The sequence below is a fragment of the Fulmarus glacialis genome, unplaced genomic scaffold (genome assembly GCF_000690835.1).
Source record: "Fulmarus glacialis isolate BGI_N327 unplaced genomic scaffold, ASM69083v1 scaffold10692, whole genome shotgun sequence".
NCBI lineage: Eukaryota > Metazoa > Chordata > Aves > Procellariiformes > Procellariidae > Fulmarus > Fulmarus glacialis.
The window spans coordinates 1-24,922 of record NW_009198437.1 but is presented as its reverse complement, the minus strand read 5'-3'; the positions used below and the strand labels follow the sequence as shown (position 1 = coordinate 24,922).

The following is a 24,922-nucleotide window of genomic DNA, read 5'->3' as shown; positions in this document are numbered from 1 at the left end:
GAAGAGGACAGTCAACATTTACATATTATGTAATCATTAGCTAGTTTTGTTATTATATAGTGTGGAAAATGTATTATATATTCCCTCCTGAGCACCTTTCAGACCTGCTCCAAGTTGTAATTATCAAAACCATGCACCTGTGCAGAGTTTACTGTGGGATTAGAAATTTTTTTCTTTATAATCTCGTAAGAATTATTCTGCTTTTAATGCTTGGTACTTTTTATTAAAAATTTAAAAAAAAAACCCACAATCTTTTTCTTCCCCTGTAGATGTCATGTTGTGTATGGTTTTGTAAGGTCTGATCTGTTCCACATTGTGAGTGAGAGTCATGCTAGAGGCTTTATTGAGCAGCATGACAGGTCTCCTGATGGCATGTGATCTCTTAGATGTCATTTTTAAACTATACAGCCTTAATTTGTTAAAAGATGCTTATTTTCATTTGGTAAATGTTCTTAATATGATCTTGGGTTGCTGACCAAGCAGCAGAGAAGAGAGCATGTTGCCTTGTAAAGAGTCAGTGTAGGAAGTATCTTTGCTTTCTAGTACGATTTATACATTGGTTAAAAAATTACCTAAACCTATGAAACTCTTCGAAAACTTTTCAGTTTTTAAGATAGTGATTCCAGTTCAGAGTTTAAGATGAAACCTGTCTACACTCTCAAATCCAAGTTCTGTACTGCTCAAGCCGATGGACATGTTATGCTGAGCTCCAAATAGAGCAGAATGAAAATTGATGTGTGTAACACCATGCTTTTGCTTTCCCTTTTGCAGCTTTGTCAGTTCATCAGCTGGCGGCGCAGGGAGAAATGTTGTATCTGGCCACACGTATTGAACAAGGTGAGACAGAAGGAGATTAAATGCCTTCCTGTTTTTTCTTTGGGGCATTTATACCCTTGTTGTGCTTGACTTTTTCCCCAAAGCTGTATTAAAAAAAATCCTCAATTCTGGTACAAATTGAACGATATTTGAGGTATCTGTTCTTTGCGGATGTGGACTATTGTTTCACATCAGTCTTTTATTCACTCATTGCTATGATTTGCGTTTTAAATTAAACATTAGCGTTAATAGGATTGTGGGTAAATCCCTTCCTCCCCCTACTCCCCAGTTATATAGGTAGTCCATGGAAATGAGGAGGGAGAATCTGTTAGTTCTATCAGAAGAGTTTTGGGTTTTTTAATTATCTTTGTAATTTAAAACACATTTCTATTAATGGTGGCTTTCCAATTCTATTTAATCATTCAACGTGTAGAGCTCTATGTTGGTAATTTAAACCATGGCTCACACCTGCAATATGATAGTGCTACTCATTCTGAGTTTTGTGATAGTCTTCAGTGTGACATTTGTGCGTCCGTAATACATATACAAAATTTCAGCTCTACATAACATACTGAATTGAGTACTGTTAATAATATATTCTTACTGTATTATTAGTAATCAGCCATGCTTTCAGTGCATCTTTGCTGAAATGTTTACTGGAAAGCAGGTAGTGAGTCACCAAGTCTATATACTTGGTAATGAGCCATGTATATGGAAAGCAAATCGATTCTGGAGTGTCAGTGCATATTATGGTGCTATGATAAGCATGGGACTTTTTAAGTGTGTAGATATTAAAAAAAAAAAATTCCAACTCAACTATTTCAGTCAGCCAATTGTTGAAAAAAGTTCTTTCTCCTTCTCCCAGCTGCACTAGAAGTAGACCTTAATTGTTTCCACAAAACACCCTATTGATAACATGAATTTTGGGGTGAATGAAGTTACACTATCTGTATTGCTTCACAAGCTAATTCTTCACAAGATTGTGTGGCTCACTCTATTGAAAAAAACACTTTCTACAGTATACTACAGAATGTACATATTTATTTTGCAAGCAGCCCTTCTCTTCTTTCCAAAGATGAAGCCCAGATTACAGACAACTTGCAGCATTTCTGAGTAAAAACAGAGCTTAAATTTATAGAGCTTAAAAAAAAAAAAAATGAACCCAAATCTTAAATTTTACTTCGGTCAGTTGGATGTTTTTTTCTTTCTTGGACAAAGATACTTGCACCACCATTGGCATAGAATTTTGTTTTTGAAGTTAAGATGAGAATGACTTGTAGGATACACTGGTACCTCAGTCCATTCAACATGGATACATCAATGTATTTCACCAGCTCATACAATGAATTAGAGAAAGGGATTACTAAATTGCATATTTTTCTTTAAACAGAAAATGTAATCAATCATAAGGATGAAGAAGGATTTACCCCTCTGATGTGGGCTGCAGCTCATGGGCAGATAGCAGTAGTAGAATTTCTCCTCCAGAATGTAAGGAAAAAACCACACTTCATTTTAAATTTCTTTATTTACTTTTTAGTTCAATTTGCCTTCCTAAGTCAATGCTGCTATGAACTTAAAAGTTTTAAAGTTAAGTTCTGTGTAAAACCTTATATTTAAAAAAAGTGTGGTTAATTTGATTTTTTTAATTATTATTATCTCAGGGTGCAGATCCTCAGATTTTGGGGAAAGGGCGAGAAAGTGCCCTCTCACTGGCTTGCAGTAAAGGATACACAGATATTGTCAAAATGCTGCTCGACTGTGGAGTTGATGTCAATGAGTATGACTGGGTAAGACTAGCTTGAATTTATGTCGGAAGGTGCTTTAGTCAGAAATTTGAATCGGGGCACAGCATTGGCTTGGGTTTGAAAATTGTTCTACTTCTGAAATATCTTGAGAGTTTCAAAACTTCTGTAGGATAAGAGAAGTTGGCCCTACTAGTTCTGACTTTTTGGTAAAAAGAGAATGAGAGTAACGCTGAGTCCTTGTAGAAGGGTGAGCTTACAGTCTAAACAGTGGACAAAAAAAGATGGAAGTTGTGAAGAACCAAAATGGAACCTCATTTTTATAAAACTTGTGAAGTCTCTTACTGATACATAGAAGCATAGTGGTGTGTTAAGGAGTTACAGTTGCAGCCTGCTCAATCATTAAGTGTCTAAGGCTTTTCCCTGCTTTTGCAGAATGGAGGCACCCCTCTACTATATGCAGTACACGGGAACCATGTGAAATGTGTAAAAATTCTCCTTGGTAAGCAGACTGTCCAAACTGAATTGTCAGTAATAATGTACTGTCAGTTCTCATTGTCAGAAATGAGAGTTTCCTTTCCTACTTTCCATAGAAAGCGGTGCTGATCCAACTATCGAAACAGATGCTGGCTATAATTCCATGGATTTGGCTGTAGCCTTGGGCTATCGGAGTGGTAAGTATTGCAAATGTGAATTCTTTGATTTTTATTTTTACTGCTCCTTGTTTATGTAGCTGCTGTAACGGCCTAGTAGAGGTTCTGCAACTGTAAGAAGATCCCTGTCCTAAAAATCTCAATAGACCTAAATGTATTGGACCAAAATGGGTAAAAGCTTCCGTCCCTGTCTCAGAAAGCTAGGTACCTAGTAAGAAAATGTCACTGACCTGGATCTGCATCTGTGGGCACAAATAATGGTGTGTAGGGCTGATGCAGCCATGATTCAGACAAGGGCAGCTGAGCGGCTCCCTGACCCTGTAAAAAGGAGTATGTGTTGCACTGGACAATGGTAAGAGGCCTGCAGCCCTCCGGAACCCCTCACTCTGGCGCTCTGTTGATTGGCATCATGTGATGCAGTTTGCAAAACCTTCTTCCCCTGTCAGACTAGCTCTAGCTCTAGTTTATCTTGGAGGCAGACAGTAATAGTGCCAGGATCAGTGAATTAGGCTACCTTACTTGGTTCTGGAAAACAGAAGCAAAGAAGGGAGGCTTCATTTTTTTTCCCTCATGCTGCCTTCATTTTGAAAGCTGTGAAATGTCTGCCATTACAGAAATTACCTGAATCCAAAAATAAGCCCACCACTGCACATGTAGCTTCCCCAAGCAGAGCCCTGTGCTTATGGGGGGCCAGTAACTTCGCAGATGTCTAGATGTCAAAAGTTCAATCTCAAAATGTTCCACAGAAGTAGTTTTCTAATAAACTTTTTTGCCTACTTTCCACTTATAGGCTTAAAAATTTCCTGCTGTATGCTATCTGCCTAATCAAACCAGAGAACAGATCATCACCTCCAAAAACCATCATCTGCCTTACTGGGTGTATTGGTTTTGCATTATATGAGGCTTTTATTTTCTGAAGGGATGCAAACTCCCTGCCCAGAGTGAATGTATTCCTGTCTGTTTTTTATTAAATGATGGTACAGGAAAAAATAGTACCACCCTAAAGATGTGAAAAAACATTGAACACTGATTAACCTGATTTTTTCTCTGCTTTAGTTCAACAGGTTATTGAGTCTCATTTATTAAGGCTACTTCAGAATATCAAGGAATAATGGTTGGCTCTTCTGCGGGTGTCAGTTCTTGGCTTGGAAATTTGAACTGCTTTTTAGCCCTGTAATCAGTGACAAGGGTTGGTTGTTTTGTAACTTTACCTCAGTTCAACTATTTGTTGGTTTTAGTTCAGCTTTTTAATATGGTTCCTCTTTTTTCATTGTTGTTCATAGAAATATGCGATGTCATCCTTTTCTTAAATATATTTTGTATAATTTTAGAAGAAAAAGACAGTTGTCCTGCATGGAAAACTTTGTAAATAGAACCAGTTTTGACCATCTAAATGTTTACACTGAGTGCAGTGGGTGGCACTGTGCCAAGTGTCCTGCTTGATCACATCATTGATACATATTCACAGGAAGAAATTTGTTTAGATATTGAGGTATATCACCATAGAATATAGATGTCTTTACTGTTAATAATATCAAAATGTGCACCATGTGTGATTCTTTTCAAGACCCCCAGTTAATATTACTGTGTCAGCTTTTGGCTTTGTCCAATTTTTAAGAAGTTGGTAATAAATTGAAGGACTTTGATGATGGTAGTTTAATTCTACCTGATTTCTTTCCACCTGCCTCTGCCTTCCTGTTGTAGTTCTGAAACAACTAGGCCAGAGTGTCCTAGGTAGAAATTTCTGTGGTATAAGGAAGCCTAATTGCAAGTGCAGAATTTCTAGCTCCTAAATATCCTCCCCGCAGTGGCTGAAAGTAGACATCAGCTGTATGGGAAAAGAAGCCAGAGCCTACTGCATTCCAGACTTCTTCAGCCAAAGTGGGGTACTTTGGATCATAGAATCATAGAATATCTCAGATTAGAAGGGACCCATAGGGACCACTGAGTCCTACTCCGTGCTCCTCGCAGGACTACTTAAAACTAAACCATATGACTAAGAGCATCGTCCAGATGCCCCTTGAACTCTGACAGGCTTGGGGCTGTGACCACTTCCCTGGGGAGCCTGTTGCAGTGACCAACAACCCTCTTAGTGAAGAACCTTTTCCTAATGTCCAACCTGAACTTCCCTTGACGCAGCTTCATTCCATCTCCTCGTGTCCTATCACTGGTTACCAGAAGGAGGAGATCAGCACCTCCCCTGAGGTGCCTCCGCTGCCCCCCTTGAGGAAACGGTAGGCTGCGATGAGGTTACCCCTCAGCCTTCTCCAAGCTGAGCAAAACAAGTGACATCAGTCTCTCCTCCTAAGTCTGGCCCTTGAGGCCTTTCACCATCTTGGTCACTCTCCTCTGGACACGCTCTAATAGTTCGATATCTTTCTTATATTGAGGCACCCAAAACTGCACACAGTACTTGAGGGGCCGCACCAGTGCAGTGCAGAGTGGGACAGTCATGTCCCTTGACCGGCCAGCTATGCTGTGCTTGATGCACCCCAGAACACGGTTGGCCCTTTTGGCTGCCAGGGCATGCTGTTGACTCATATTCAACCTGCCATCAACCCAGACCCCCAGATCTTTTCCCATGGGGCTGCTCTCCAGCCTCTTGTCCTCCAATTTGGGGGGATGTCCTGGTGTAGCTGTTTAGTTAGAACAGCAATTATTATTTTGAAATTAGTTGAAAAATGTTAACTGATTTTCTGGGACCCCTGCACTATGCTGAGTGATGGGACGTGATAGTTTTGCACAAATAATAGATAAGCTTTTGAAAGAGACTTCAGCAGCTTTTGCCCTGACAGTACATACAGATCCCCTATGCGGTGTTGACACGTTTCTATAAGCATTTCTCCATTGTGTCCGCTAGAGGTCTGGCATCTGTTCACATACATACACCCCTCATGCCTGCCTTTCTTCCCCTGGCCATGGGTAGTGAGCCCAGTCTCCAATTTACTCTCCACCTAGAGTTCTCAAGACATGGGTGGACCCAGGTAAGTTACTGTATTCCTAATATAGCATCTCTAACATGTTTGATTTTTCTATTTGAAAATCATTCCATACACAAAGGAAATCAATACTATTTAAAGTACATGCACCTGACCAAAGGTACTGGAAGGCTGGGGAATAATCCTGCTGAGTTCTTTGGATCAGGGCCAGAGAAATAATGAATTCAAAATGCTAACTTTTTATTTCAAAGTGACTGAATATACAATAGGGGAAAATGAAGGAAGCAAAAAGAAGTCCAAGCCTACATGGATTAAACCTGAATTTGTGGCCAAATTTCTCTCTGACTCTGTAGTGAAACATCTGTGGCGTATAAAAGGTGTAAATCGGGTCAGAATTAACCTCTGAAAGGTTGGTTGTGTGACAGCCAGTCCAGAGATCCATTTCTTTCATGAAGCCGAAATCTGAAATGGAATGAACTTTAAGGGAGGTGAAGCAAGAAAATGTAACCAATCTTGCAGGTGTTGGTGAAATCCTTGCTGCATTTAAGTGAGTATTATCTGTCTCCCAGGCTTTGACACTTGTATTTTTATGTAGGGTTTACACCAGTTTTACCATATCATGCATGATTAAATCAGATGAAAGAAAACGTAAATCTGACATGCCTTGAAAGCAAGGGAGGGAAATTGTTTCATAATCAAAATCTAGAAAAATACATCTTACTGTAAGTAATTTTAAAATAAAATAGTATGAAGTGGCAATTACTGTAAAGTTGCATATTAAAACTACTGAGGTTTAATGGCCTTTGTAAAAACAAATGTTGAACTTCCATGTATTTGAAAAACAATGAAATAAAATGCAAACTGTGTTTTCTTGAAATATAACCTGAGCCATTTCTGATTAATTTTTAAGACATATAGACATGCTATATAAGTATGCCTAAGGAACAGAATTTCCTTTTTCTGTATTATATATGTTACAGGAAAATACTTCCAAATGATGAACATTCAATACCTGCTTTGTATTTTGTCTTGAACTTCAATCAGCATTGAGTTAATATATAGGACATAAACTGACTAATTCTTCACTATTTCCTGGAAATGTATCCTAGAAAATGCATTTTTGGAGTATATAGGAAGAGAGGAAAAGAGAGGAATGTAGATTAAGACAGCAAAACGTAAAATTTCTTCCATCTTTTTGCTGTAGAATTTCAAGCAGTTGTCAGATAGTCCTCACCACACATCCCACAGAAGTGAGTACAGAGGTGAAGATGGTCATCTTTCAGAAGTTGTTTCCTGCATTAAGAGCCTTTTCTATAGAGTAACATTACTATAGAGTAACATTATGCTGTTAAGGCAATGAACATGCAATTGAAGTTTTTTGTGGCTCTTGTGAAGACTCCGCAGGGAACAGCCAGCAGTATTTTGTAAGCTATGATTCAGGCACCCTGAGGAAAACTTAAGAGTTAGAAAACTGGGGGGGAGGGGTGTGTGTGTGTGTGTGTGTGTGAGGTGGAAATCTATGCAAAGAAAAAGCTTTACTCACTGGAAAAAAATCACTGTCAAGAAAGCATAGACAACTGTTGATTATGCAATATTAACAGCATGCTTCACTCCACATACTTTGTGTTTCTCTGAGGCACAACAATGAATTTTTATTTCTCTTAGTGTAAATACTTCTCCGTATTCAGTTTTCTTTGTTTGTAGTGGTAAAAATTTTAAAGCCCCTGATTCAGCATTGATAAGCATTTTGAAATGTCAGCCTGCTGGTTTTGTTTTGGTGAAGGATTTCTGTAGCCTCTGATGGCAGGGAGAAGATGCTAGGAGTTACCTTCGAACCACACCCATGGTTCGAAGCAGCATTTCCTTGCCACAAGACTGGAGGAGTTTGAAAATTCTGCAGTCAAAATCCAAGTTGATTCTCCCAAACCTTTTACCAAAAGCTCTTGCCAATGTAATGTCTTAAGGGAATCTTAATAAAATATTTTACGTTTGAATTTGAATGACAGCAGACTGTATTTCAGAGTGTTAGCAAACAAGTTACTTTTCCTGATTAACTAAATTATTTTTGCCCAATTCAATGTGCAGCATATAATCACAGATGTCATGAACTCTGCCTCACAAAGCAGATTGCTTAGCACAGTTTCATGTAGTAATAACAGCCAAATGCTTCAGAGCTGCACAAAGTCTTTCTCTCATTCATCCATGTTTGGCTTTGCAGGGTATTCTGGTCTATTTAACAGAGGAAGTACACAACAAATGAACTCTAGTCTGCAGTGCAGTGGGTACAACATTTGTCAGAATTAACATTCATTTACAGCTACTACCAGCTGCAACAGCCTAGAAACCTTACCATGCAAGTCAGATAGGCTTTATCTGTCTGGCAGGGAGGTGAAAGAAAGCTAAAAAAGCAAACAGCTCTGTTCATAGAGGGCAATAATACAGGTGTGAAATAATTCTACCAAGGAGAAAAAATTTTACACATCCACTTTGTAATTGCTCAAAGAAATTCTGCTTTCTCACAGTTAGGCAATGGCTGAGACAGAAACTGAACCAACAAAGACAGTGAAGAATAATCAAAAAGACATTGTTAATATTTGATTAAAAGCAGTTAAGATTCTGTCTGTAAAGCCATTCTTAAGGAAACCGTGATTGAACTGAACCCCTTGCTCCCCACCCCTGGTAATGTGGTTAGCATAACTAACACTATTTTATAAGGCAAGCAGCCATCCTCTGTGACTGAGAGGGTCATGTATTCCTTCCCTTTCCCCTCATTATCAGGCCCTGAAGGTCCTGTGCACCAAGCAGATGAACCAAACAGATTTCTTCCTCCCCTCCCTATCGGCCTCAAGGTTCCTGGGCACCAGGCCGACTACGCCCTTCCTTGCCAGCCTTGAAGGTCCCAGGCACCCAGCCAAGCCGCTGTTGGTGATGACCCCGCCACAGAACAGGGAAGGGTAACGGCACCCAGAGCACTCTCTGTAAAACCACGCAGTTCAAGTCCTAAGGGGGAACCTGGACCAGAACTGCTGCTGGACAGCGAGGCCGTGACCCCCCCGCGACCAGGGACGCCTCCACCATCGTCTGCTTCCTCCAAGGTCTGAGGGAGTGACTCGTATTCTTTTATATGATTTCGAGTCTAGATTATGATTGTTATATTGATACAGCAAACCATGTATTAAGATCTGACCCCATCTGCAGAGAGTCCAAGCGATTAAAAATTGTAAGTTAAGTTAGTATCTAGGTGATTAGAAATTTTAAGTTAAGTTGTATTATAAATTCTGTATTATGCTACTTATAAATTGTACTACAATTGTATATTGTATAATTGTACTCCAAGTAATGCTTGGAGAAATCCTGTGCCATTCTAATCAAATTCTGTGCTATACTAATCATAATATCCTGTTAAGAAAAAAAAGCTTTAATTCTAGCTACAACTTAGTGCCAAGGATCCCTAAAAGAACCTGTCTGTCCCCTCAGTGTCGGGTGACAGAAACATAATTTTAAATCTATACATTTTCATCCAGACAGGATTCAGTCAAGTGAGGAATTAATCATGTACAATGTTAGCATTACTATTTGCATGTAATGTGATGAGCACTTTGTAACACTCTTCCCTGTCTGTTCTGGTTTTCCCTGGGGCTGTTACTAGTTCCACTCTGTTGCCTTCTTTGTTCATCTGCCTTGTACTTTGAATACCCCACTCGTATTTCTGAGACAGTTACAGAAAGCAGCAACCTCCTGCCAGACCTTCCCAGGGTAGAGCCTCATCTCCCTTCAGCCTCCTGTGGGTTTTCCCTTGGTATAAAAAATAAACAAATAAATAAAAAAATCAGTATCCTACACCTCCTCATGCTACACAGGGAGCTAGTGCCCACAGCAGGGAGCCAGGGGATGGAAGAGGGGGCCTCTGCTCTCCACCTTTTCCAAGATCCATGCGAGGTGATCACAGCTCCCCGCTGTGGCACCAGAGGCAAACTCTGTCCCAGGGCCACGATGCAAAGTTTCCCCCATGGCACTCCTTTTTTTCAGAGAATTCAGCAGCCGGTATCCCAATGGTATTCCTGCAGAAAGAAATACTATTCCTCAACTCCAAGGAGATGGAAATCAGCCACTGAACCTTATTCTTACTTGGCTGAGAAGCAACATAAGACAAACTTCTACTTACGGCATGCACCAACTTTGGACTTCCAAAGCTGTTTTACTGTTTTGGTCCTACATTCTTCCAGTAACCTTTAAGCAACCTTAAAGCTCACTTTTTTAAACCCTGATGATGCTACTTAACTCGCAGCCTGAAGAGACAGCCATAAACTAAGGCCAGAACTACTACTTATCGTCCACAACTGTTTTATAGCAGTACTTGGAACAAAAAGTGTCAGAAGTAGAGCAACCATGAAAGTTTATCCTAATTCTAGGTAACTTGTTCCACCTAAGCAGTTCACATTCACAGCTGTAGGCTGTAACCCCTAGCACAAACCAGATGCAACTCCATATTCTCATGAAAGGGTAAAGGATAAGGGACAGAAAGAAAGAGAAAGACTGTGTTTACTGGGATGATAGACTAAAATCTGTTCTGCATTTTTCACTAGGAAGCTGATTGTTAGGGGCATTCCAGCAGAATTTTTCCTGAACATTGTGGACCAGATTTTTTTCCCTTTACAACAGTATAAATCATTGGAGTGCAGTGATTTGCATCACTAGCATGATCATCGTTAGTATTGTTATAGCAGTTCCGCTTGCATGCACCTCCTGCTGTGCAGCACACAACGCTTTCAGGAAGTACACTGCTCTGTCTGGCAATGAATGTGTGACTGGGTGAATCACGAATCCAGTCACTTGGAACTTTAAACATCAACGATATTGTTAGGGGTTAGTCCTAGGAATGATGTCTGAATAGATCTTTCTGTTGAGGTTGGTTTGTCACCAAATTAAACTAGCAACTCTCCAGGCATACAGGACTGTAAAGCATGTCAGTCAATCTTCAGCAGGTGAGCAGTGATGAAGCCAACCATGCACACAGAAATCAGCGGGGAAGGTTGGAGAGCCCAACAGAAAGGGAGATGTAAACTGGGCACAGCAACAAGGTGGATTACAGCTGTGGGACTGCGCTGCACTGCTCATCCTTTTCCTGCAACAAGAAACCTAAGTAATCTCCAAATAACCCTCTGAAAAAAGAAATCCTGACCTGCATTGTGGGGAATATTATTTTGATTCATTACCTAAACCAACTGCACGTGCTCCTTTTTTAGCACTGAAATCAAAACATGGCAAATACAGCCACATGACATGCTTTTCACAGCTCACAAGTTTTTCTAGCACATCAGCATTTCTATTTCATAAACAGAAAATACAGCTTACAGGACAGTATGATCTTCACACAAATTCTAGTATTTATCACTTGCAAGTATTTCAGGAGGACTTAGCATACCATCCAATGGCTTGACTCAACCTTTCTATATTATTGTCAGCTAGAGGACACTAGATGTGCAATCTGCAAGCAAACTTGATGTGCCAGCACTTAGCCAGGCTTCTAGCACAGCTGAAAAATGGGCAAGCTCTGGCTAAACCCTATAAATCCCTGCACTTGTAGCCATTAGGCTACACCTAGATCATCTTAAATGTTAGAACCTAAGGACTCAAAATGCAGTTGCTTCTGAAAATGCCTCACAAAAACAGCTTGCCTAGCTATTCTGCATCTGTGGTATAATGTCTGTCACAAGTACAGGGTAAGATCACAGGCACAACGACATTGCCATTGTCTCCAAAAAGGCTTTTGTGTAGAAGCATTATGCTTTTCTGCTCACATAAAATGTGAAGGTTTCAAGAAGATCCACAGGCTCCCCAGAAAATACACTGGTGCATCCTTGAAGGCTCAAGTCCCCCTTGGAATTTAACTCACAGCCTGCTGAGATACTTTGTCTGTCAAATATCCTGTATTTCCCGCTGAAAGCTGAGAGCTACAGAGATGGGACATAATTGAAAAAGCAAAAGTAAAAACAATTCCAGGTTTTGAAACAAATAATAGTACTTAATTTTCAAGGTACAAATAATTAAAATAGGACAATGCAAAAAATGAGGAACAAATATAACGGGAGTAGAGAGTCTATTCTACAAATGTGAGAGGGCTGACCCAGTAAAGCAGAACGACAATCCATCTAGTCTACAGTTCCTGATAGAGGTCAGCCTAGACACCAGCGTATACATGCAATAGGTCACATCTAAGCAAGTCTGAATTTTGTATGCTGGTGGAAGAAGATGACTCTGTGAATCCCGAGACCTGTAGGCTACTCCAGTTTCTACAAACAGTAAAAAACACACCAAAAAAATCTTAAAGATCATCACCCTCGGGTAGGAATTACTGGAGCATGAAATGCTGCAGATGTACACAGGGATTGTTTATCCAAATGCTGCCCCCAACATATGCCAAAGGCAAATCCCAGCTGCATGAGCTGGCTATGCTGGTTTCACATTGTTTAGGAACTTCCCTAAACCAGAAAGAACTGCACCATCTCCTGATTCCTAACATTAAGTGGTGCAAGGCAGCCAGAACAGAAATAAATTAATTTCCACATTAACTCCTTCTGCTGCTTTGGACGCCAACTCTCCCAGGGACAAAAACTTGTAAGAGACACCTTAAATCAATGAGCCTGCCACTCTGCTGCCACAACTGTTCAATTTTTTCATTCCATCTCATTTTCGGTTTAGGTACGAATCCTACACACACTCACGTTCACATTACCTTTACAGGATCAGGAGCCTTGAGGCAGTAGCTGTTTACATAAGATTTATGCCTGGTAGGGGCAGATGAATCCCCCACCTACAACACAACAAAATGTGAGTTGACTGACCTGTATAGGTGAAGCCAAACAATGTTAGAAATGAGCACAAATTCAGAAGTCCTTAAAACATAGTTGATCATCATATTGTAAAAATGGTTCCTACCCAGCCAAGTGTGCTCACTGTGTATCACAACCATGTTGCTCACATAAGCGGCTCTGATGAGGCATTACAGCTTTTAACTCCTGCTAGTCCTGCAGAGGCAACAATACTGAAGAGACAAGGAAGGTCTTAATTACCACATACATGCATTACCAACACCATTCTACTGTGACTGCCAGTTACACTCAGCAGGTGTGTAATGCCACAGATGTCAATGTCACACACTAATGTCACAGATCTAGCACAGATTTTGGCTTACACAGCCATCTTTATATTATCTTTGTCCTGCACAGCCACAAGCCAAGAGCGCAAAAAGCCTGCCTGGATCTCAGCTGGGTCCTTAAAGGTGGCAGTGTTACTTATGCATAGTTATTAGGAACTCATTGCAAAACAACAGCCCACAAAATGCTACTGCTGAGAGAAGATCTGACCCTCAAGCCATACTCAGTTACCTCTGCAATTGCCTGATGCGGTTGGTGAAAATAACAGGACAGCATAGCAGGACTAGCCACAATTCCTGGACCTGTGGCTTAAACCCAGAGTTCCTGTTTCAGTAGATACTTCCAACATCTTCAAATCTTGCTTAATCTTATTGCAACATTTTAAACCCAGTGATAATAAGCAGGTGCAAACGTTTGCCACAAGTTACATGTTGGCTGTGATGCAGAAGACTGCTCAGGAAATTTTTGAGATTCCAGCAAAAGCCCACTAGACATTATTAACTCAGTTACAGCTCCATAAACAACTGTGGAAGTCTCCAACCAAAGAAAGTAAGACCCATTCAAGTCAACTTCAGGTGTCTTCTAAAAACTGGGAGAGTAGGGCACAACCCACATCTCTATTTTTCCAGTACCCCAAAAACAAACCCCAAAAACCACTACTCATAAACAGAAATGTAGAACAGGGATTTCACGTGCAGCAGATACTTCCACCATTATCTGCCAATATCCTGCATAGCACATCAAATCACTGTGTGAGAAAAGTGTTGCAAATGTTTGTTATCGGGTATCAAAAGCAAAAGCACTGTGTTGCATGACCAAACTGACCTTCAACCAGCCCACGATGTTAATAGCAGTTAAGATGTCCTAGAATTCTGCCTTCTGCCTATGTAAGAAGTAATAGACATACACTATAAAAATAATGATTAGTGCTTATACCATTACAACACTAATTAACCTATGTTTTGTTCAGATTCATTAGTAATGCAAGAGGTTGGACTGTAACTCATCCGTAAAAGTATTATTCATCCCTGCACTACACAACCGTTAGAACAGCTTTTTCATTGCCAGGATACCTTCACTGCAATGTAAAGGCAACACACAAGTTGCATCTGTTAAATCTATTTCTCACAAAAAAACAGACTATAGCAAGACAGTACAGTAACAGTATTACCTGAGCTGTCTTCCTTCTATTCAGTAACATTATTCTCTAACAATAATCTATGCATGAAGGCAGAATATTAACAGAGCAATTAAAGACTTTCATGATGAGACTGCAAGTAGCCTATGCTACCAAGAAACCACAGCTAAAGTTGATTAGAATACACAAAAATAGTTATACTCCGGCTTCTCAGAGCTTCTAGATGCATCCACTTTTTATCCATCTTTAAAGTTATTGAGTTTAACTCACAGTCAAGCTAATCATGATAGTCCCTCATGCTACAGACTGTTCACCTTAGATAAGTAAGCTTGGCTCAGCCGCACTGTCAGCTCCTTTTCTGTAAAAGAGACTTCCTCCCAGAGTCCAGTCTCTGTTGCAGGTCAGGATCTTTCAACTACCACATCCAATGGAAAACATTTTCAGCAATTGCTCACAAATTACTGGATGCGGCTGAAACTATAGATATGAAAAGGAACAAAGAATAGCTTAGAAAAATCAGGAGCCACATTGCATGTATTTATATAAGCACAAGACATGTAGAGTGCTTGTTAATATTTTAAAATACCTAGTTTTAAAGTCTCTCTTCTTTACATATACCACCATTTTGCCAGTCTCTTAAGGTTGTAATCTAGTCATCATCAACACAGACTTCCCTGTAGGCTTTCCTATCTGTGCAGAATATTAACTCTCCAGTTTTGTAACTTGTTCGAATCCATTCTCACAAACAGGACGATCAACCACGTTTCATGTTCCGGCTTCTCAGCCACTGCCCCACCTCCCTCAGAAAATACTCACTTCCCCAACTCACCTCCCACCACCTGTACCATTCCCACACAAGCCAAGTGGTTAGCTTTTTTCCTAGCCACTGTTCTGATCACATCTTGTTTTTCTTTTAATTCTTCCATTGCCTCGGACAATAAATACAAGCTATTCTCTTTTATTTCAAGTGTCCTTTGTCACTCTGTCGGTACCATAATGTGACATTTAAGTTTTCAGCAGAGATACATGAAACCACTTTAGGGGAAGTGAAATGTCTATATGATTTTCCACACACAAAACACATTATTAGCACAAAATATATGTTAAATATGCACTACTAATTATGAGGAATTCTCACTGGGAACATTTCCTAAGAGAGACAACCTCAAACTCACAACACTTCCAGTAAAAAATCCTATCTGTAATAATTCAAGACACCTTCTAGAGCTTTAAAAACAATGTTATTTTAAAACCATAGTGGGGAGCTTATTTTTATATATGCACACAAACACTAGCCTAATAAAATACAGTTTCACCACGTTCCAACAGGATTTTAATTGTTTTATTATTAGAATATACTAATTTTAAACCAGAACAAAGCCCTTAAAGCATGAGATTAATAATTATGAAGATACTTCAAAAAATCTGTTGCAAAAATGATGAAAAGTATCTCACCAATACCCACTACTGTATTGGAGTCAAGCTGTTACAAAGCTTGATGTGACAGAACCAGAACATTCCCTTAGCTTTTTAAAAATAAAAAGCTCAAACAAACCTTTGTTTCAATAGAAATGCAGGCATCTGTTTTCGTTTCTCCATTGTCCAAGGTATTTGGAATGGAGATACGAAGCCATTTTCCTTGAGCAAGACTACAGATGTGAATCCGTAATGGCATAATTACAGTATGGTTACATAGAAGTTCAAGCTAATGAGAAACATCAACACAACTATTTTCAGCTTCTAGCAGTTAATGACAGAGTAGGAAGACCATAAGCAAACTCCTTACTAAGAGAAAATAATCACAGCGTTGAGTCCAGGACTGAGCATTTAAGTGTCAGACATGAAGACTACTATAAACTTCCAACAAGTGAACTATTTCCATTTAGAATCTGCTATAATCAAGAACACATTTTGATCCTATCTTGATCCTCAGTCACAGTTTGGGAATGCAGAGATATGCCAGTGTTTCCTGACTGGGAGCTTGTCCTAGCACGTAGACTGCCACAGACATGTCACATGGCTGCTTATCACCAGATTAGCATTATTTTGCATTTCAAAGATACTGCTTTAGCAAGAATCTTATTTTTTAAGCACCAGGTATGTCTGTTAGTGGGGAAGAGGCTAACACTGTCTAGATCATCTAAGCAAGACACTAAGTCACCTCATGAGACAGAAACATTTCATGAGCAAGGGCTACAGTGGCTTAATGGAAATACTTCCAAGGACTTACATATTTGAATCACAGAATGGGCAACACATTGATTGATTTCTCAAAAAAATCAGCAGGCATTTATTGACTTGACAGGTCACAGGAAGTGTGGTAAACAACTCTGTAGAATTTGGTTTTCACCTTTTACAGGGTAATTGCTTAAAGTCACCATCCTCATTTCAAAACTCAAATTTGCATAGTTTAGTTTTTCTACCTTATTGCCACAATTCAATGAAAGCACTTTATTTGAATTAATTCAACGTTAGAAGTGTAATTTACTGACAAAGTACTTGCAAACTGAGACATGTAAACTGAAATTGTTACTGTAAGTTCTTGCACCTGACTTCAGCCATGTCATGCTCACATCAGACTGCTGTCTTACCTCAAACCACAGGAGTTGCATGGCTTGAACAAGTTTCTCCACTGTTTCCCAACAGCAATGACTTACACCATGACAAACATGCTTGGCAAGTCAGACACAGCCCCACCTTTTCCCAGGCACAAGGAGAACTTACATTATGGCTACAGCAAAGTTTTACCCTGAATTTTATCCTGCACAAGTCAGGATGGATTTCCACGTTCAGAAGTATTTGCTCTCGAGACAACCTTAGAAGGCTGGTAGTTGAGTGCTCTTCTATCCTAGCTTAGCTTCTGTTATGCAAGCAATCTGATCCATCATTAACACCAAAGACTCCTGAACATCAAGTTTAGCCCTCACCCCTGGAGGCTCCAGCTATGCAAAGGTCAGACTGGAATTTAAGAAGTCTTCCTTGTGCCCAGAAACCAAGTTCTCTTTTTCTCTGGAACACACAAAACCAATAGAAAGAACATATTCCTGAAACATCCAAATATAATTATTAGTTAATAGATCTGAAGATGCTAAATAGAGACTTAATTAAAAGCCATTACCAATTCTGTTAAGGCTTTTTCCCCTTCCTATACTTCATTCCCCCACATAATTGACATTTTCAGAGAAGTAAAATTAAAATACTGGGAAAGTATTATTTGACTCATTAAATAGTTACACCCTGGAAATATCTATTAAACACCCCTGAAGATAAAAATTTAACATTAGTATCTAGTTCCCCCAAGATGCCAACAGCTTGCCACTGTTCTTCAAGGCCAAGCCAAGTCCTCTCTCAACTTGCACATTTTATGTTATATTAAACCACCAATAATTATTTCTACAATACATATCTATTTCTTAAATTCAGATTACAAAGTGACTTAGAGCATATGTAGCTCTGACCTGGAAACACTGGCAATTCACCAGTGTGATTAAGTCTAAAATGCTCCATTATGCACAGAAAGAGTTTTTTAGAAGCCAGTTTTCTAACACAGCAAAAGGAAGAAGCTCTGCAGAAAAGCAAGACCTTTTATGATTGTTTAGTATTTACGGCCAATTTTTTTTCCCTGCTTTTCTGACAAGAAGCCACACCAGCAAGTTTATTTTATATTTTTATTGTATGCCAAAGTTCATTAAAGATGGGGTTTTGCTTGTATACAAGTTACTCAAAAATTCTGTCTAGGCAGACATTCGTTAGCAATCTGACTTATTTCAAAGCATAGGTTTGTTCAATCAGGCCACAAAAATAATATTGTGTACAAGCAGTAACTAAAGAGCTGCAGGTTCAAGGAGTTTCCAAATATCACAGATCTTGAGATCTCATCAGGAAATAAAAATAAAATCAAAGCAGTCACAATATAAAATAGCAGCTCCATGTAGCTTTTTCAAGTTTTAACTTTATTCAGAAAGTGACACTCAGTTCAGTTTGCCTCATTCTTTGAAGCTTCATCGAAGTTTTCAACAAGATCTAGACAAAGAAGAATGTTGAAATTAAAGTTTGACCCACTTCCGCTTTGCCAAACATCTTGGTTTTTTTTCCCCAAAGTTCTACTTCCTATCAAGTGCTTGTAACGTAAAAAACTTTCAGCTTATAAAATACAGACCAAATAACTCTTAAGAGGTTCATGGTTCATTCTTCTTGCTCAACCAAGTAAGTTTAAGATGGTTCATTACAAAGCACAATTTTAAGAGCATTTAAGTTCCCTATACCCACAACAGGGCAAAGTGATACTGAGAAGGTAGTTTCTTCCCACCCTTCTTATTGAATATTAAATAATTATCTTAGCCATAGCTATTACTTCTACACAAGACAAAAATGCTAGCTCAAGCCAACAGTCCATCTAAATCTCTCACGGCGTCTGAAAAAAAATGAAATAACCTGCCCACAGAAATTCTGTGACAGCAGTGACTAGTCAATACTCTTACCACCTTGGCCCAATCTTATGCTACATATTATCTCTCAGCAAAATTCACTTCCTTTTCCTCCACTCCATGCTTGTTCTTACCTGGAACTTCATCATCATCATCTTCACCAGTAGCAAGTGGTGCTTTTCCATCCACAGCTACAAGAGCAAGTAGTTCAAAAGCATCAGTCAAGCTCACCACAGGCATTTCGATTAGTTGTTTTGCTTTGTGTTTTCTGAAAACATTATCAGTCTGAGCTAAACTGCAATGCTTTACCCAGTTCCCCTGCTGAATAAAAATCTCCAACTAACCAAGGAAGTTCACGTTCCTTTTGTTACTGATAATGCTCAAACAGCCCAGCAGGGAAATGAGAAGATGCATGCTAAACCAGCTTACTAGTCACCACCTTGTATCTAGGTATACTGAGTGCCTTGCGCAGCAATAATTTTCAGCTACAAGTGCAGGGACTGATTTTACCAATTTCCCTTAAAAGCAGCTTCGTTTATTGACTACTCAGTGTTTCTCGAGGTTTATGTATTTTACATCAGCAAGATTTAAGGAAAAGAAAGGATCTTATGATCCTAGGCCTTCAATGAAAACTAAGGTGTAATTGTGAAGCTGCAGGCAGACACACATGACTGAAGGCACTTAAAGATATTATTGTTCCCTGGCAAAGTCAGAGGCATAAGGAACTGGATGCAGAGTTTTACACTTAGGTGGTTGAGATAACCATCCACATCTGGTCCACATCTCTGCTGACTCAGTAATTTCTTATCCATTCCCATTGTATTAGCCAGAGCTAGTGAGACTTCACGATGTCCACTGTAGCAGACCAATGAACATCTGTGAAACTGCAACAGTATAATGCTAAGAATAAACAACTCAGGTCCCTGTGCCACTACTTTTACTGCTATTCTTAGCTGTACTACCAAGGGTAAGCTGTCTCATACTCTCTATCACCTCAGTTTTATCCTAATTAATCCTTCTCAGTTTTCAAGAAAGGCATGAGGAAAGAGATGGGTTCATACTAGACCTGTACCCTGATTTGTAAAGAACCGAAACAGATGAACACATAAACTTTGGTCTGAAAAGGCTTCGGACAAGGTCACCACTAACTCTCCTTTTGTTTTTTAACAGCATCAAGCTGTTACAGCTTAAGTGCATCTTAGCATCAAATATGACATTTTAAAAGCAAACCATGTTATTTCCTCCTAAATTGTCTGCATTCTCTCTCATCCCCAAGACCAGATCAAGCTTACTTTAGCACCTGCAAATGCAGTCATCACAGACACTTCACTCTTCGATGTCAGAATTCCAAATCTAGCAGACAATGCTGAATGGAAAGTTTTGTGCAACTACTCTGGCATCCACCCAAAGTGGAAAGGAACAGCCATTTACTAGGTCACACACAGCAAGCACTTTAAACAAGCTTCCCTAAAACTAAAACTTATCCAGAATATACCCATCTTCTTATAAGAAGAGAGATCTTAGGGGATCATGTTAAATCCTTCAAGTTTTTTTTTCTTTCAAGCCCTACTACTACCACAAGGAAGCCAGAGAGCTGACACTAGGAAGGAAGGACCTGAGTTGCATGGGGAAAGCAGCAGTTTACCCCACCTCCTGAAGACTACTTCTAGCAGGATTTTTTCAGTGGGAAGTTGACAGAAAGGAAGTATGATCAACTTTAGGAATGGAAATAGAGGCTGTCTTGTTGACAGCAAAGCACAGGAAGAAAAAAAATGTAACAAGTTCAGAACTACCAGAAACTGAACACAATAATATGCTTCTCCCATTTTTCTGTATTTAGGATGTTCCGTACCTTGTAAGGAATGGCCTTAAGATATTTCAGAAAAATATGAAGACTGTACATGCAGGACACGAGGAATGTTCCCAGTGTCAACAAGCCTGCCTTTCACTCCCAATTCTCATCCTGTAGTGGCAGCACCTTTTCCAAACACCACATACTTAAGTCCCTCCTCTACTTTTCCTACACAGTTTTAGGAAGAACAAGTGTTCATGTTCTTTTACCAATTTAAGGATGAAATAGGAACTTGGTGTATCTAGCTTAATGCTCATGCTAGTCCTGTTCTCTACACTGTTCTACACACACGGAAATTCCAACATATTTCGTTACAAATACTGTGTAATTCTCTCCTATCTATCAAAAATCCCGTGCAAGAAATACCTTTACCACACCTATGAGGCAGCAAAGCCGCTGCAAGATGACTGTCCTCAAACCTCTTTCTGCATTACTTATGTTTCCATTCAAAGCGTCAAAACAGACAGAGTTTCTTTTTTTAAAACCTAACTCTTCCAGAGTAACTCACCTACCTAGCTTTAATGAACGAGGTATGTAAAAATATGGTAGCCACATCAAGAAGTAGACTACCATGAAACTAAGTCTGGCTACAGCTTTCCAGTCCTAGACCAGCTGCAATATATGCTGACAGGTGCCTCTGCTTTATTCAGTTATATTCATCATTGGATTTGAGTTATAAATAAGATCTAAGAGTTTCATTTCTTTATAAGCATTTTATAATACGCTTGCAGACAGCAAGAGTGCACTGAATTTCACTGCTGCTATACAAGTAAGCCTCATGTCAGCTGCCAGCATGAAATGCATTCACATTTCAACTTACGTTGCTTGGGTAGAGCTTCTGCCAATCTCCTCAGGCTGGTCAGACTGTCAGCTCCAAGCTGATTTAAGATGCTAGGAAGCATTTCTGTCAGCTGCTTTGTCTCAGCATGGCCAGTGATAGTGAAAGTGTTAGCAGCCAGAGATGCCTGAACTTTAGGGTTATTGAAGTGAATGACTGTTCCTTGGTTGGTAAACATGTTTACCTGCAAGAAAAAAATTCAGTATTTGAAGGAGTTTAGCAAGATTTTTCAACTTAACAGGAAACTGAAGTTCTTAAGGACTTCAATTAAGATTAATAAAGACCTACTGATAATTTACAGACAAGTTTAGGACATTACTTACCAGGAAACTGATTTTGATACATTTTATACTTCTATATAGAAAAGTATTTTTTCCTTTGAAGCAATTACCTCTTCAATTCCAGAAATATTGTTGACTCCCAGTTTCTTCAAAGAAAACTGAAGTTTCTTGTCATCTGCTGTAGCTGTTCTGTGGACAACCTTCTTCTTTCTGCGGGCAGTACCCTTTGCAAAAAAAAAAATTTACAAGTTAATACTTCTGCAGTCATCTACAAATCAACTTAACATACAAAGTTCTACTTCTGTGTCACAGCGCACACAACCCCACCTCTCCAACTGCACTGCAGCAGTCTTTCCCTTGCTATAAGGCAAGCTTTGCATGCTTGTGAGAAGCGTGAGGTTTTAGGAAGCAATGCACCAGAGAACGTTTACTCCACAATTATTAAACGGATTCTGCAGCATCTTAGAAAAGAAAAATTGCAAATTTACCCTTATCTGTTATCATAGCCATAAAACTGAAGAATGAGCACAGTTTTATGTAATTTCTGATGCTTATGAATTTTTCCTTAGATCATCTTTCTTAAATTGTAGCCATTTTTTTATAATAGTCAGAAGCCATAAAGTTATCAACACACACAGAGCTCTAGATTTATCCAGGGAAATAACTATCCCCTATTAGAAGATATCTACACTTACGCAAAAGCAGAAAGTGTCATTCTGTACTTCCTTGCACAATCGTCAGGCTTCACTAAAAAATGTCCACGAACAGGTGAAACTAAGCTCCTTTTTGACACACTGTAACTAGTGATCTAAGACCTCCCACTCCAGTTGCCCATCTGCCACATGCTAGCAATAAGAGAACGTGGTGCTGCCTAGCTGTATAAATGGCTGCAATACCTTTTGAGTTAACTGGTCGAAGTTAGAAAACTGGCTGGACATTAACACTTCTAACACAATCCAGTTACAAACAGTGAGGAATGTTAATGCCAAATTCACATGAAACAAACACGTGGAAGACTACAGCTCAAAAGTTTAGTCATTTGTTTAGAAAGCTTGATATTAATTCCCTGCTACTGCCAGGTTAGCGCACAGAGAGATTTGAAAACTACTAATATAATAGAAATGGCTTCATTGTAGTAAAGCCATTTGACCACCTAGGAATTGAGCTACATAAGGCATACATTAAGTCCCTCCAGACAAAAGACCTTTCAATAAATTTCAAAAAATAATGTCTTGAATCAAAGGCTATGTAGGAACATGTACCTTCTTTCTACCCACATTAAACACAGATTTCAAACTTCACACCAGAGTTTAATTTAAATGAGCAGCTGTTGCTTTCATCTCCACTGATTTAAGGTTCTAAAGATTACAGATTTTTACTAAGCAACTTCTATCCTGATCATGCTGAGACATGCTGTTCACACCCCTCTACCTCTATATGAAAGGGGAGTGGGTACGGCAGGCCACCAACGGACTACTACAGACTCATTTGCCACACCTCTAAAAAGGTTTGGAAGAGGAGGCATGACGTTTAGCTGTAGCAATATTCTACACAAAAGTCTCAAATTTCACATAACAAAGTACTACAATAGCTCTCCATCTAAACATAGCATTTAGCTTATTTGTAAGATCTGCAGCCTTGCAATATTGTGAAAATCTTCCAGCAGAGGCAATGTGCAGCCCTTTCTCACGTGGAGAAGTGACTCTTCCCCCTTTGCCTCCTCCACACGCATCTGAACTTATACGGTGACAATGCCATGAAGAACCCCAGTAACAACTTCCAGTTATAAAACAAATTTTAAAAGTCAAGTTCAGGCATTCGAAGTATTTCACAGGCCGATTTTAAAACTCAATGCCAGCAACACCAGCATATTCTAAGCTTTGCTTAATGTCTCTAAAAGACCCATATTGACCAGAGAGCTGCAAGAGCTGTAATCTGAATGTATGCTCTTAGGTGACAAACATTAAAAGCCTCCATAGTCAATACAGACACACTGGTAACATTCACACAATCATCAATATAACACAGCAGTTCTCTGCTTAACTAGTAACCCATACAAAGAACATGCAAAATCACCAAGCCAGTTAATTACTACATTAGCCCTGATTTAAGGCTGCCTAAATTTCCAGCTAAAGGCAAAAAAACATTCAGCACAGAAATTAAAGCTCCTGGAAACTGTCAGCAAAAGTTCTGTTGAATAGTCTGTATTCTAAAATACTGTGTATACACTTCCTCAAGCATAAAAAAATCACTAACAAATTCTTGCCTTAAAACTGACACCGTAATTAAAATGTTTACCAGCATACAACTATATTCGACATACTTTTTCATTTTCAGATTATAAGTAATCACACAGCCACATATATTCAGATGTTGTAATAAAATAAAAAGGTTTTCTGAGCATATTACTCTACAATTACAAGAGTATGACAAGTAAATAATTCCAGTTTTGTCCTAAAAGGCAAAAAAACCCAGCTATGGGCATCTTAAAGATTTGTGACAAGAGTTTGGAACATAACCCTCTATAATCTGTTATGAAAACTATACCCAAGCTCACTTGCTGTAAGGTCTACTCACTTCAAATCCTACATGACTTCTAAAACAGGCCATACAAGAATATAGGCAGCAAGTTTGCTGTAATATATTGTAACAAACCCAAACAGAAAACGCTGGAGGTTCAGCAACTACATACTGCTTCTACTGAACCGACTCTAGAGATCCCTGCAGCAGCACAGCTTCCCCTGAGGACAGCCACGACAAGCTGAGAGTACTTAGGGCTGGTCCCCAACCCCGCTTTCAGGACCCCTCGCGCTAGGTTGGTGTGCGTGCACGGACACGCAGTCCCGAGGGCAGGGTGGGGAGGCGGCTCCTACCTTGCCACCGATGCGCACTTGTGCCTGTAGCTTGGCGAGCTTTTCTTGGTTCATGATTGTTTCTTTCATCTGCAGAAGCAACAACAGCGCCCATGGAAGGCGGGTCAGGCAGCGCCGGGCCCGGCATCAGGGCAGGCGGGCGCAAGGGGCTCCGCGGCTACCCCTCACCACACACCTACACACACCTTCCCCGGCAGGAGGGCACC

General features: G+C 39.6%; 2 protein-coding genes across 2 annotated transcripts in view; one reads left to right on the top strand and one right to left on the bottom strand.

Moving 5' to 3' along the window:
- Positions 1-4,604, top strand: part of ANKRA2 (ankyrin repeat, family A (RFXANK-like), 2) — a 7,867-nt gene extending 3,263 nt beyond the window's left edge. The window contains exons 3-8 of the mRNA XM_009572902.1: positions 772-837; positions 2,207-2,304; positions 2,478-2,603; positions 2,994-3,060; positions 3,152-3,232; positions 4,268-4,604. Of these exons, the coding sequence (XP_009571197.1) occupies positions 772-837; positions 2,207-2,304; positions 2,478-2,603; positions 2,994-3,060; positions 3,152-3,232; positions 4,268-4,323 (494 nt within the window). The 3' untranslated portion in view covers positions 4,324-4,604. The remainder of the gene's footprint in view (positions 1-771; positions 838-2,206; positions 2,305-2,477; positions 2,604-2,993; positions 3,061-3,151; positions 3,233-4,267) is intronic.
- A 13,500-nt stretch (positions 4,605-18,104) lies between these two features.
- On the bottom strand, positions 18,105-24,880 carry BTF3 (basic transcription factor 3). Its single transcript, XM_009572901.1, has 5 exons — positions 24,717-24,880; positions 21,954-22,067; positions 21,545-21,746; positions 19,007-19,063; positions 18,105-18,468 (listed from the first exon to the last, which is right to left on the bottom strand). Exons 1-5 carry the CDS (start codon positions 24,783-24,785, stop codon positions 18,422-18,424), a joined length of 489 nt encoding a protein of 162 aa, XP_009571196.1. The 5' UTR covers positions 24,786-24,880; the 3' UTR covers positions 18,105-18,421.
- Positions 24,881-24,922: the final 42 nt, after the last annotated feature.